The following is a 13,764-nucleotide window of genomic DNA, read 5'->3' as shown; positions in this document are numbered from 1 at the left end:
TTTCACTATCTGCAGAGACCAGACGTGAACGCGCATCTCCTTTTGTGGAACAGCCAATAGGAACGCTCTCTCTGAAATGCCCTGTGATTGGTCAAAGTCTGCCGTCACGGGCAAGATTTTCTAAAGCCTGTAAACAGAGCCATGAGGAGGTGCAGAGGTGTAGTTTTCTCTCAGATCACTTGAATTACAATATGCTGAAAGGTTATTATGGAATTTTTGCCAAATTATGCCAAAATATTGTTGCCTACTGCCACTTTAATGTTTATTTGCACATTTACTTACAAATAGTCAAACAAAGGAAAATAAACAGTAAAAACAATAAATGTGCAGGTGGGAAAGTTGGGGGGAAAGCATGAGTATTTACCTGTAGCCTCGGGCAGCTCCAATGACCTGCCACTGTCCTCACGGCGCGCAGCTGAAGAGTCGGATAGTTGTGTTAAATGAGACAACCAATGGTGTCTACACTTTTGGAAAACTCATTCTTCACATTAAAAGCAGTCTACAGGCTGATAGAGGAAACCCAGAAAGTCGCGGAAGGCCTCAGTTTTTAGGTTAGGTTACAACTTGTTCACACATTGGCAATAAAAAATGATTCAAACACGTTTACACGTGTAAAAATGTACAGAGTCCCTTTAATTGTAGCCTTAATATTAAGATGCTGTTTCATATTGTGAATTAGATACTTGATGACTGAAAAGGGCAGGAATTCAACACTCTTTTGAACAAGTCTGAAAAAAATCCACAAATTCATTCATAATATAGATATATACTCTTTAAAGACACAAGAAATGAAAACTCCTCACTACTCATACATTACTCTAAAGCAGCTGCAGGCTTAATATAGTCCAGAATTTATGACTGAACTTCAGATTAACATCTGGAGGGGATGGAGTAGATACACACAAGCATGTGTGCACACTGGCAGACACATTTAGCTCTAGAGATGAAACCGCCAACACTAACATCTGGTGTGAAGTCCTCCTCCTCCTCCTCCTCCGGTGGAGTCCCACACAACAAGCCTGCACAGGATCCACGGATCAGGTTACCATGGTTATAGATCCAGGCGGTAACTCTGTCCACCAGCCTGCTTATTCTGGGATGAGTTAAAATTACCACCACAGTTGTCTTTGTTCCTCCTCGCTCTTGTTTTTCTTCAGTGCTTTTCATATTTTGACTTATGCTCTCTTAAAACAACCACACATGCTCTTCACCTGCTTTTATCCATTTATATAAGGTGAAAAGTTATTTTATGTTTATGAAACTGCAGATTTCCCCTCTGTTCCGCATCACATCACATAAGGTTAGATTCAGTTCTCTGTTTTCTCGTGCTAGTTCCCTCTGTCTCTTGTTTCCACTGTGATGTATTTGGTGTGTGTGGATTCCCAGTCAACACCAACAGACGGAAAACATGAGGAGGGTGTTTCTGTCTCTTGGGCGACAGTGTAAAAGGGCATGTCATGGAGAGGATGTTATGCTACAGTAGCATGGCTCTTCTGGTGTTAGCACATGCCTCGTCAGACTTTAAGTCACCCAGAGGCTGCTGGGATACTTTCTCTCACACTCCACATCTCACCACTGACTCACAGCACTGACAGAGAGCCACAGGCCGGCCAGCACTGAGATCATTTATGTGCTGTGTCTTCCTGTGCTGTGTGCAGTATTCATTAGTCAGAAAATGACTTGAAAGACTGACTTTCTAATTTAATTTTGTCATCGTGTTGCATTGTTAAAAGATGATTCTGGTTTATTGAAATTTGGGCCATCATTTCTATTGATTATGATAACATTATATCTGTAAATGTTATCATTTGGGAACAAAGTCGGTTAAAAGATTGGTCAAGAAATATGAGCATTCAAACAATGTGGCAGGTTGTAAACAAGCAAACAGTTTAATCAGATTATCGAAACCAGTTCCAGAGGCGAGCATAATCCTTCAATGAACAGGAAAAATCGTAAACATTGTAAATATTCACTAAACAAGCATAATTTGGCGGTGTTTTATTTGGACCTATTGTCTCCTAAGTACATGTATAAATTCATTAATGTGATGGATGTTTACAACGGACAGTTTGGTTAATGACTTTACTATTTGCCTCTTTGTTTTAACTTCCAAATAAATCAGGATTGAACAAACTGCTCCAAAATATTTTGTGTGTAGTGTCCCAAATTAGCACCTGCCACCTGCCAAATACTGGGTAAATGTTGGCTGTGGCAGGTAAACATGTCAGGTCACCTGCCACCATGGCAGATAGGTTTCCCTTATATTAAGAACTAACATTTTTGAAAAGTCTAGGTCAAGGTTTAAGGTTACATGATCTATATTTGTACTGTCTGTTACCACCGATTCAGTGTTTACTACGAGTGGAAGAAAATATCGAGTATTGCAATGTTATGTATGTATATAGAAACCTATAAAAACAAAAACAGTCTATCAAATTAAAGTGTGACTTATTAAAGGCTCTTTTTCAAATATTAGCATGTCAATCATGACTGGGAGAGTGGTTTGATTGTGGCATTACAAACAATAATGCAATGTTCATCTTTCACTCAACTTTTTCTATATAAGGTTTACTTTGGCTGTCTCTCTCTCTCTCTCTCTCTCTCTCTCTCTCTCTCTCTCTCTCTCTCTCTCTCTCTCTCTCTCTCTCTCTCTCTCTCTCTCTCTCTCTCTCTCTCTCTCTCTCTATTCCTATAATTACATGCCCCCTCTATAGGTGGAAGACTTGATTGCAACACAACTCACTCTTGCTGCCTTCCTACTGTAAAGCCATATTTCAGCTGAGAATCTGACACATCAGTCACACTACACACTAACTTTTGCTTGTGATTAAATGCTGTCTGTCAAATTAACTTATGTCTCACCTCCCTCCTCCTCCTTATCCTTGACCCCTCTGCCTCTCTCTTCTCTGCCGCCTTCTTCCTCCTCCTCTTCTTCCTCCTCCTCTTCCTCCTTGCCCCTCTCTCTTGCCCCTTCCACACAGATGCTCCCAGCCGCCCAGCTTGACAGGAGTGATGGGATGTGTCAACTAGGTATTACACCTATCCCATTGCCTTTTTATAGTTAAAATTGCAATTTCTTTTGTGTAGATTAATCTCCAGGCTTATATTGGTGCATTATTTTACCAGGCAGGGTTAATAGCTAACAAAGTCAATGGTCGTATACTACACTTTGTTGTCTTTTTTACAGCTTATTAAGAAGTCACAATTTCGGTTACTTATTCAGGCTTGCTATTTATTTTTACATGCATTTAAGAAACCTATATATTTGGACATTTGGGTCTTAGTTTGGGCTAATATACCTATAAATTAGCATAGATTGTAGACACAAGCACTCCACATGAAACTCTTTTTGAAATATGTTTAGCATAAATCATCAGCGTATGAAAAGCAAAGTCACTCCAACAAACAAGTAAATAGTTAATTAGTTATACTGCTATAATACAAAGCAATGGTTTTTTTTTTAATCAAAAAGTATAGAGTTGTTTTGGTAACTTGGTTTCTAAGTAGAGTTGTTCCAATACCGATACCAGTATCGTAAATGTGTCTGATACTGCCCAAAATCCGGGATCGGGTAACGGCAAGTATGCCAGTCTATGCACCGCTTCGATACCATTATTTTTATTTACCCAGAAAAAAAATCAACTTGTACTGTCACCCTTGATATATCATGGATGCAACTGGCAACTACTGTCCACTATCCATATATGGTCAGTAGCAAGTTATCACACTGATATCCGATCAGTGCTCGGTATCAATTGATACAGCAAGTTCAGGTATTGGAATTGGTATCGGGAAGGAAAAAATAGTATTGGAACATCTCTATTTCTAAGTAATGAGTGAATTTTCTTTTAAACAGAAACTGGATCTTTATGACACACTTCACCTGTCAGACTATTTATTTAAAGGCTTGGGGTAATAATTGAACGCCTCAGGGATCCATTGTCACGGTCTGTTGTGTTGAACCACCACTTCTCGGATCAACCCGTCAGTCCAACCTGATTATCTAATAATCCTTGTGTGATGCAGTTTAATTTACAGTGGATCATTGTAAATGATTGATGAACTGGCGAATGTGAACTGTCTTAGTGAGTCTCAACAAGAAGATAAAAGGTCAAAGCACTGTAATTTTGAAATGTGAAACATCCTTGTAGTTTTGTTAATTTGAGAGGTCAGGTGTCGGAGATGTAACCTCAGATATCACGATTGTCTGACGCCCAAAGCTCAATTCATCCACTGTGTGGCTGAGTATTTATTCTTTTAACATATTGTACACAAAACCATCCTGCAATTTTCTCATCAGAAATTAGTTAGTTAGTTCAGCTGTATTTAATCAGGAAGACTCATTGAGATAAAGATCTCTTTTACATGAGGGACCGAGATCAAAATGGATATATACAACTCAACAGGACAATTATGTCGCACACAGCAGTCATCACACACATGCTTAGTAATTACTGGTCACAAATATTATTATTAATAATTAAGGCCGTCAATCGATTAAAATATTTAATTGTGATTAATTGCATGATTGTCCATAGTTAATTGCATATTTGTATCTGTTCAAAATGTACCTTAAAGGGAGATTATAAAGTATTTAATACTCTTACCAACATGGGAGTGGGCAAATATGCTGCTTTAAGCAAATGTATGTATATATTTATTATTGGAAATCAATTAACAACACAAAAACAATGACAAATATTGTCCAGAAACCCTCACAGGTACTGCATTTAACATAAAAATATGCTGAAATCATAGCATGGCAAACTGCAGCCCAACAGGCTACAACAGCTATCAGTGTGTCAGTGTCCTGACTTGACTATGACTTGCCCCAAACTGCGTGTGATTATCATAAAGTGGGCATGTCTGTAAAGGGGAGACTCGTGGGTACACATAGAACCCATTTTCAGTCACATATCTTAAGGTCAGAGGTCAAGGGACCCCTTTGAAAATGGCCATGCCAATTTTTCCTCACGAAAATGTAGCACAAGTTTGGAGCGTTATTTAGCCTCCTTCTCTACAAGCTAGTATGACATTTGGTACCAATGGATTCCTTAGGTTTTTCTAGTTTCATATGATACCAGTATCTTCACTCTAGCTTTAAAACTGAGCTCGCTACAACCTAAAAATTGCAAGTTGCAAATAATACGTTAAAGAAATTAATGGCGTTAAAACAAATTTGCGTTAACGTGTCATTATCGCGTTAACTCGACAGCCCTATTAATAGCATGAGCAAGTACAACGAGTTCCTCAGAGTAATGATTGTTTCTAATATCAATTTGATTTGCAGTTCATTCCTTCAAAAAGTCTTATTTTAGCATTTTAGCACTTTTGGTTTGGAGAAGACCAGATGGAGGAATACTTGATTTTTCTCACAGTTGTCATGTTGTTTGTTTTTTTAATATGTTTTTATTAGTGAGCGAGAGCTCTCAACACTGAGGTCTTAGTTACTTCATACTGTACTTTCTTTACTTCTGGTGACAGTTAATGATATGAATGACTGATGCCAGTGTCATCCAAGGACAGGGGTGGGACGTGGGTGGCATACGTCAAGGTTTGTTGTTTTACACAAACATAAGTTGGCATAACACCAGGATTTAGACAATACCGCTCCACCCCTGTTCGGATCTGTTGTTTCTCTGCCTCTTGCTACTTTCTCATCATCTCTCAACTCAGTTCCTCCTCTCCGTCAAACACGTCTTCACGTTTCACTCGCCTCTCTATGTGTTTGCCTTCTCTTCTCTTTTTTTCTCGAGTCTGTCATACCTGTTACCAACATGGATTATTAACTGAAGTAGACATTTTTCTTTCAAAGGCAACTTGTTATTTCTCAATTGAGCTGTGGATTATTTGTTAATGATTGGTGTAGGGCTGCAACTACCCATTACTTTCATTATCGGTGAATCTGCAGATTATTTTCTTAAAATTAAATTAAATCTATAAAATGTCAGAAAATACTGAAAAATGTCCAGTATAATTTCTTAAAGGCCTAGATGACGTCTTCAGATTGCTAGTTTACAGGTTACTATCACATAAAATGAAAAGAAATACACCAATCCTCACAGTCAAGAACCAGTTACTTCTTGGTAATTTTGCTTGAAAAATCACTTGCACGATTAATCAATTATCATAGTAGTTGATTAGCTGTTACAGCTGCGGATCGGTTAATCACCTGCAGTAGTCAAGTTGCCAGAGCCAAAGCTGAGTTTACATAATCTGTTTAGCAACCAAAAACCCATAGGAGCCAAAATAGAGCTGAAATGTTTTGACAGGAAACAGAGAAAGCAGATCTTGGCATTTGTAAAGCTATAACCAGCATATTTATTTTTCTTTTTGCTTGATTAAATGGTTGCAGTTGACATACTTCTGTCATCCAAAATAGACGGGACAAAAAACGACAACAACAAGAGACCTGAGATACGTTTCTAATCAACCAGAAGAGCGGCCTGGTAGCCTCTCGGGCCTTCACAATGAAGTTAGGATATTAGAACTGTTAAAGTTATAAATCAAAATATTAATCTCTCCGTTTATCTGTCTCTTTTGTTTCCAAGCAGATGAGGCAGTCCTGGACGATGTAATCAGACTGAAGGATTCATCTGCAGTGTTCACATCGGAGCGAGACAGAGGAGGGACAGAGGAAGAGGAGGAGGAGGACATCGAAGATACAAGGATGGGCGTGGGGAAGAACACCACCTCCAAGTCGATGGACAGCAGCAGCGAGGGAGGAAAATTTGAGGAGGAGAGCAAGCATGGCGCAGATTTCTACCCTATTCCGGTACACAAACATGTTGAATGGCTTGGTTATATTTATTTATTTATATATATATATATATATATATATATACGTGACGGTGTTTTATAACCTCTGTGTTCTTAATTTTGTGTTCTAAAGTTCATGATGTGTCTGTGACGAAACCACAGACACATCATGAACTTTGGCTCACACGCTCTGATTTGGCGTTGCTTTTTGCTTGGAATGTATTTGTGTGAGCAGATGACCCGATTACACGCACAAACTGGTTGGTTCATGCTGCTGACGCTCCATTTCCTTTGTTTGTCCTCTTTGCACCAGGCGAGAGCTTCATGTAGGTCAAAGGGCAAAATTACAACAATACCAATTTATCTGAGACCCATTCATAAAACAAACACAAACTTGTGCTTTATTGTAACTTTTTTTCCTCTTCAAAGCTGTGTAGTGTCGCTTAGATCGGTTAGTTTGTTTGGGTAGTTGTGTGACTTTGGTGTTTTAAAGGGTTAGTTCGGATTCACCAAAGTCACACAATAACACAAACAAACTAACCGATCAAGGCAGCGGTAGACCAGCAACTTCCGTGTTCTGCGATGTAAAATTACTGTTTTTGTCAATGGAGTCTGGTGGCTTTGAAGAGAGCATAGAGAACGGTTTCAGTTACGTTTTGCTACTGCCCCCGTCCACAGCAGTACATTGCTTTGCTCTCGTGCTGGTTCTCCTGTCTGTTTTCTCCAAACTGGGGGCGTGCCGACCGTCATCTTCTGTAGATAATACACTGACTATGGATAAGTACCTCAGTACAACCCCACTTCAAAACACCTGAACTATCCCTTTTAGTACTATTTTCTTATCCTTACTGTTTTGGTTCAGTGTTGCTTCATTGTCAGTCGCCGCAGGCAGCAATCTTCAGTAAAAAGCTCTAATAAACCCACAGTATGACACTTGCCAAAAACAATTTGGCAAACTGACAAAGTTAGTGAATAGTCGATGAACACAGTGGAGCATTTGGCAGCTAAAGAGACATATATTTATATATATTTGTATATAGTTATTACTGGAAATCAATTAACAACACAAGGGACCCCTTTTGAAAATGGCCATGCCTCCTTGACAAACTAGTATGACATGATTACCAATGGATTCCTTAGGTTTTATAGTTTCATATGATACCAGTATCTTCACTCTAGCTTTAAAACTGAGCAGCTACAACCTAAAGATCGCAAGTTGCGTTAAAGAAATTAGTGACATTAAAACTAATTTGCGTTAACGCGTTATTATCGCGTTAACTCTGACAGCCCTAATTAATAAGAAACTGTGCTAACACATTCAACATATCAACTTAATATGTTTATAATGTCAGTGCTGTATTTTCAGCTTGTTTCCTATAACCCCCCCAAGTGCCCCAAAAATCAGTTAATGCAGGTTAAAGTAAAGAATCAGAACACTGCTTCCACCCCAGAATAAAAATGAAGACAAAACTTTCCACAGAGCTGTATCAGTGACTATGAAGCCTACTGGCTTCCTTTATGAACTAAGATAACGTCAGTCCCGTTTGTTAGAACAATCACAAGGCTTCTCTTGTGTCATTTTCTGGAGCCGTTCAGTAGAACACAAAGGGGAGGAAATATGATATAAGCCTAAAGTTTCCTTCTGTTTGCGTTTCTGTTTTCCCCGTATAACCCTCAGGTGTCCCAACATTTTACAAATTCCTTTTACAAGTGGAGAGACTCTGCTGAAGACTGTTTAATCTGGCGGACTTTGCATGTAGACACAGCAGAGTATGTTTACATGTGGAAAACAGTCTGTCCTCTCTCTGAGGTTTTTCTCAGAAGCAATCGCAGGACTGTACAGTAAAAACTGGGCTGTAGAAAATCACTTCATAACCACACAGTAAAGACAGACTGTTTTCAGTTGATGGATGAGCGTCTTTGCATACTTCCACTACTTTGCATCTTGTCCCTCAGGCATGAAAACGTTCAAAAGTATGTCATCTTTAAATGTAAGTTTTAATCTTCCTCTCACTGTCGCTTTTTTTAAAATGACCATCCCTTTCCTGATTAACATGGCACGGATGCTCTCCGGACATTCACAGGAAAAGCCCCCACTCATACATCACACACACTCGCACGCATACTCAGCGGAAGAAATTGTATTGTATAGCGACACCTTTTCATACTTCATACGTGAAAACACGTGTTCATGTGCAGGTTGGCAAATCTGGTTCGATTATTAGACTTTGCATTTCTGTTTTTTCACACGGCATAGCACGAAGACACAAAGCTATACAAACTTTAAAACTTTGTTACCGCACCTACATTTCTGTTTTTTATCATGATATAGCACGCAGACACAAACTTTAAAACTTCTTTACCGCACCTACATTTTGTTTTTATTTTACACGGTATACCAAGCAAACACAAAGCTACACAAACTTTAAAACTTCTTCACTGCACCTACATTTTGTTTTGTTTTTTACCCATGGCATAGCACGCAGACGTGAAAACAGACTTTCAAACTTCTTCATCTCACCTGTCTTTACATGTGATTTTTCTCAGCTGGCCAACAACGTGCCAAAGCTGTGAGCATCGTCCTCAATCAGCTGTCATAAGTCATAAGTATTGCCTTATAAAAGGATAAAGGGCAGCATTAAATATCTAAATTGTGTGTCTGTTTGTGTGTGTAAAGGTGGTGGTAAACGGCGTGGGCGGTGCCAGTGGAGAGCTGGACACTGAGAACACAGAGCTGATGGCCATCTACACTAAAGATAATCAAGGAGCAGAAAAGGTAACTCCAGAGGAAAAATGTAGAAGTGAAACACAATCCTCATGTGTTTTCATTAGTCATCCAAAGTGCTATTTTTCTGCCAAATAAGCATCTATTTAAGCAGACTGACACAATCACATGGTTCAAAAAGCTTAGTGACTTTCCCTTTTCCTTCCTCACCTTTCCCCGACATTCTTTAAGATGTAATCCTTCAGATTTCAGTCCTAGTGGATTTATAATCCGTGGTTACCGTAGTAACAACAAGTGTGGTTTGATGCAAGAGCAAAACACTCCTTGAAAACCCACTCTGTCAGAAATACAACAGAAGAGCAGCTGGTGTATCTGTTTACAGTGCCACTAAACAAACGCATGTTTTATTAAACAAGACTTGGTCAAAACCGAGTATATGTCTGGACCGTGTTTGGTCATCCTGTGAATTTGTAGTTAAATTGTTACACAAATAGTCAGTTATCATGTCTATAACGTTAACTCCAGCAGTACATGTCCACCAGGTCCGGCAGGGACACTAGGCGACACGCTGCTCCACTCAACTGGCTGTTCAAGAGATGACGTACATCCTCGTTGAATGCACCTGATTGGTCCCTGGTTTTCTGCTCAACGTTTCAAACAGGAAACAGCATGGCGGCCTGCTCGTAAACTTTCTGTTATTCCGTCTAAACAATCCACCAAATCTACTTCTGAAAACCTTTTAGGCGACAGATAGGCTATGCCACTGCTGAATCTCATTTTTATTTTAGAACTAGATCGCCTCGTTTGACAGCTTGGTCCAAGTTTCGTGAGACGGATGCGTCCCGCTAGACGGGTTCATTTGCATAAAGGACTGTTCCCGCCTTTTCATTTTGAAAGAGCAACGGACAATGAGGAACCTCCGACCAATCGTGTAACATCAGATTCAGTGACAGACTTTTGCGTATGTGGTCCAGGCTAAAAGTCAGAGTAGTTTTCAACCCAACAGCAGAGCACAACTCTCCATCCAACAGCTGCTCCTCCTTGTTTCATTACTTCTTAGTCCACTGTCTTGATTTGAAGATGTATTTTTGATGACTGATTGCGGTCAGCACTAACACATTGCGTTTCCTGTGGCTGCTTCACAATAAAGATCACCTTGTGTTTTGCCATTTGAATGCTTTCAGCGTGAAGCAGCAGTGGTAGGAAACAGTCAGTTTGCATCATCAGTAACTTAATGTTATGTAATGATACGGCTGAGAGGAGAGTGAACAGTAAACATTGAGGCTGATATCAGTGAGGTAAAAAAGCACTGCATTACATGCTGCATGGTTTCCTGCGTGTCCCTCGTGTCCCTCGTGTTTAGGTGAATCAATTAGTATTATTATTTAATATTAGTATTATTATTAATACTTCTATTGTGTGTAGTGTCTCTTGTTTGGTTTGTCAAAAGTGGGGTTTGATTTCACGAGTATCTAAAGCATTATAACTTTTATGTTTATAACTTTAATTTAAGTTTTTTTGTTTTACTTATTAGATACAGAGCGAGGTACACTGTGACCACCATGAGATAAAAATCTTTGCTGATTACTGATCAGTTATATTTCAGAAATCATCCATTCATGTGTTTTCCTATAAAAAAAAAGTCCATATCCTTGTATAAACTACATTTTTGACACTATTTACTAAGATTTGTAGTTTGAATTTAACTAATACACTTTTGATGTTGGCTACCAGAGATATCTGATTTCAGTAAAAGGTTGGAAAACTCAGCACTACTTCACTACTTACCTGTTTTCTTCTTGTATTTTATATAATGAAACACAAACTAATTTCCACTGCAGCTACCACAAAACAAGTGCTGACTCATGTCTCTGTCTGTGGGTTATCTTACTTCTTCTTGGCACTGTGACTGTGCATTTTTCCCTTCAGAGATGGAAGTCATGTGTTTTCTTCTCTTTCACACGGCTTCTTTCTTCCTGTCACTTTTCTTTCTTTTTTTTTTATCTTCTCTTTCATAAAATCCAGCCTTTCTCCTACCAGCTCAGACGGGCTGTTCTCACATCCATCATGTGATATGATCAGTGTGATCTGACAGTTATTTTCCTGTACTTTCACATTCATAATTTCTACCAGAATACATTATTTTGACCCTTTGTGTACAGGACAAAGTAATAGTGTCAAGAAAGATATGAATTATGTTCATTCATCTGTTTCTTTGTGTGTGTGTGTGTGTGTGTGTGTGTGTGTGTGTGTGTGTGTGTGTGTGTGTGTGTGTGTGTGTGTGTGTGTGTGTGTGTGTGTGTGTGTGTGTGTGTGTGTGTGTGTGTGTGTGTGTGTGTGTGTGTGTGTGTGTGTGTGTGTGTGTGTGTGTGTGTGTGTGTGTGTGTGTGTGTGTGTGTGTGTGTGTGTGTGTGTGTGTGTGTGTGTGTGTGTGTAGAGCTCAATGTCTGAGACGTTGGACAGCACAGACAGTACGGATGCAAGGAGGATGGACATGATCTATACCATAGAAGACACCCCACCCTGGTACCTGTGTGTGTTCTTGGGCTTACAGGTAAATCTACACACTGAACTGTTTTGCTTCATGGCTGACTCACACTGTGTATTATGTGTTATTATGTGTTTAAACTGGAAATGTCTCATTATATGAGCAGCAAAACAAGCACTCACACACTTCCTGATCTGTATAATCAGGGTGCGTTCACTGTGGTTACTTGTCATCTCAGTGCAGTATTTTTCATCCAGCCGGCCACCATGTTCATTACGCAACTGGACGCCAGACACAAAAATAGGATTTTGCTCACAGTAGTCGTCATGTTGTTGGTTCAGTAGGTTTAAGCTACAGTTGGTAACTATAATTAGAATACCTATTTGTCATTTTTACTATAACTGTCACTATGTCCTTTACATGAAACTTAATCTGTGAAAACACAGGTTCCTCTGCCTTCTTTCAATTGTTCTAATGACATTTGCGGGATTCCACTGCGCCCAAATAAAAAACAAGTGCTGAGTTTACAATCATTGTCAAAGATGTCTAACTGTCTAACTTCTTGTCTTTGCAGCATTACTTGACATGTTTCAGTGGAACTATCGCCGTGCCGTTCCTCCTCGCCGAGGCGATGTGCGTCGGCTTCGATCAGTGGGCCACCAGTCAGCTCATCGGGACCATCTTCTTCTGTGTGGGGATCACCACCCTGTTACAGACCACACTGGGCTGCAGGTACACTCACAGTACTGTCTCACAAGGACTTATAGAGAAATGCTTCCCTGAATACAAATATACCCCCAGTCATACCATAGATTCATGCCTGCTCTAAACTGCAGCTTTTCTGTCTTCCACTTCCTCACCTCCTCCATTCTTCTTTCCCCCCCCCTCGTTTCTTCTCCCTCTCATCTCTAAGTGCCACTTAAAGACGAGGGCCATTGTCGACATGAAGTTCCTCTTTCTCCATCCTTCCTCTTCATGTCACTCTGCAGTGTGTTTAAGTGTGTGTGTGTGTGTGTGTGTGTGTGTGTGTGTGTGTGTATGCATTTATGCCTACACATCCTTTTTTTGTCATGGTAGGTTCACAGAACTTCAGAACAGTCAGTTTTTAATTAGGGCTGTCAAAGTTTAACTGATAATAACACGTTAACACAAATTTGTTTTAACGCCACTAATTTCTTTAATGCAACTTGCGATTTTGAGGTTGCAGCGAGCTCAGTTTTAAAGTTAGATACTGGCATCATATGATACTAGAAAACCTAATGAATCCATTGGTCATGCAGGAGGTTAAATAACGCTCCAAACTTGTGCTAAATTTTGGTGAAGAAAAACTGTCATGGCCATTTTCAAAGGGGTCCCTTGACCTCTGACCTTAAGATATGTGAATGTAAATGGGTTCTATGGGTACCCACGAGTCTCCCCTTTACAGACATGCCCACTTTATGATAATCACATGCAGTTTGGGGCAAGTCATAGTCAAGTCAGCACACTGACACACTACAGCTGTTGTTGCCTGTTGGGCTGCAGTTTGCCATGTTATGATTTGAGCATATTTGTTATGCTAAATGCAGTACCTGTGAGGGTTTCTGGACAATATCTGTCATTGTTTTGTGTTGTTAATTGATTTCCAATAAAAAATATATACATACATTTGCATAAAGCAGCATATTTTGCCCACTCCCATGTTGATAAGAGTATTAAATACTTGACAAATCTCCTTCTAAGGTACATTTTAAACAGATAAAAAATGTGTGATTAAACATTTTAATCGATTGACAGCCGTATTTTTAATATA

At 39.5% G+C, this 13,764-nt stretch overlaps 1 protein-coding gene across 5 annotated transcripts in view; it reads left to right on the top strand.

Annotated features, from left to right (window-relative positions):
* The window catches only part of slc23a2 (solute carrier family 23 member 2), a 42,728-nt gene that overhangs the window by 13,788 nt on the left and 15,176 nt on the right, over positions 1–13,764 (top strand). For 2 of the 5 annotated variants that reach the window (XM_037778302.1, XM_037778301.1), the window contains exons 2-5: positions 6,555–6,775; positions 9,437–9,535; positions 11,922–12,038; positions 12,547–12,704. In XM_037778302.1, the coding sequence (XP_037634230.1) occupies positions 6,671–6,775; positions 9,437–9,535; positions 11,922–12,038; positions 12,547–12,704 (479 nt within the window). In that variant the 5' untranslated portion in view covers positions 6,555–6,670. Of the gene's footprint in view, positions 1–2,981; positions 3,031–6,551; positions 6,776–9,436; positions 9,536–11,921; positions 12,039–12,546; positions 12,705–13,764 lie in introns of all 5 variants that reach the window. The other 3 variants (XM_037778300.1, XM_037778299.1, XM_037778303.1) reach the window with 3 other exon arrangements.

This window comes from Sebastes umbrosus, chromosome 8, assembly GCF_015220745.1.
Source record: "Sebastes umbrosus isolate fSebUmb1 chromosome 8, fSebUmb1.pri, whole genome shotgun sequence".
Classification (NCBI taxonomy): Eukaryota; Metazoa; Chordata; class Actinopteri; order Perciformes; family Sebastidae; genus Sebastes; species Sebastes umbrosus.
Note: the sequence above shows the minus strand (reverse complement) of the source record. Positions and strands in the feature narration are given on the sequence as shown.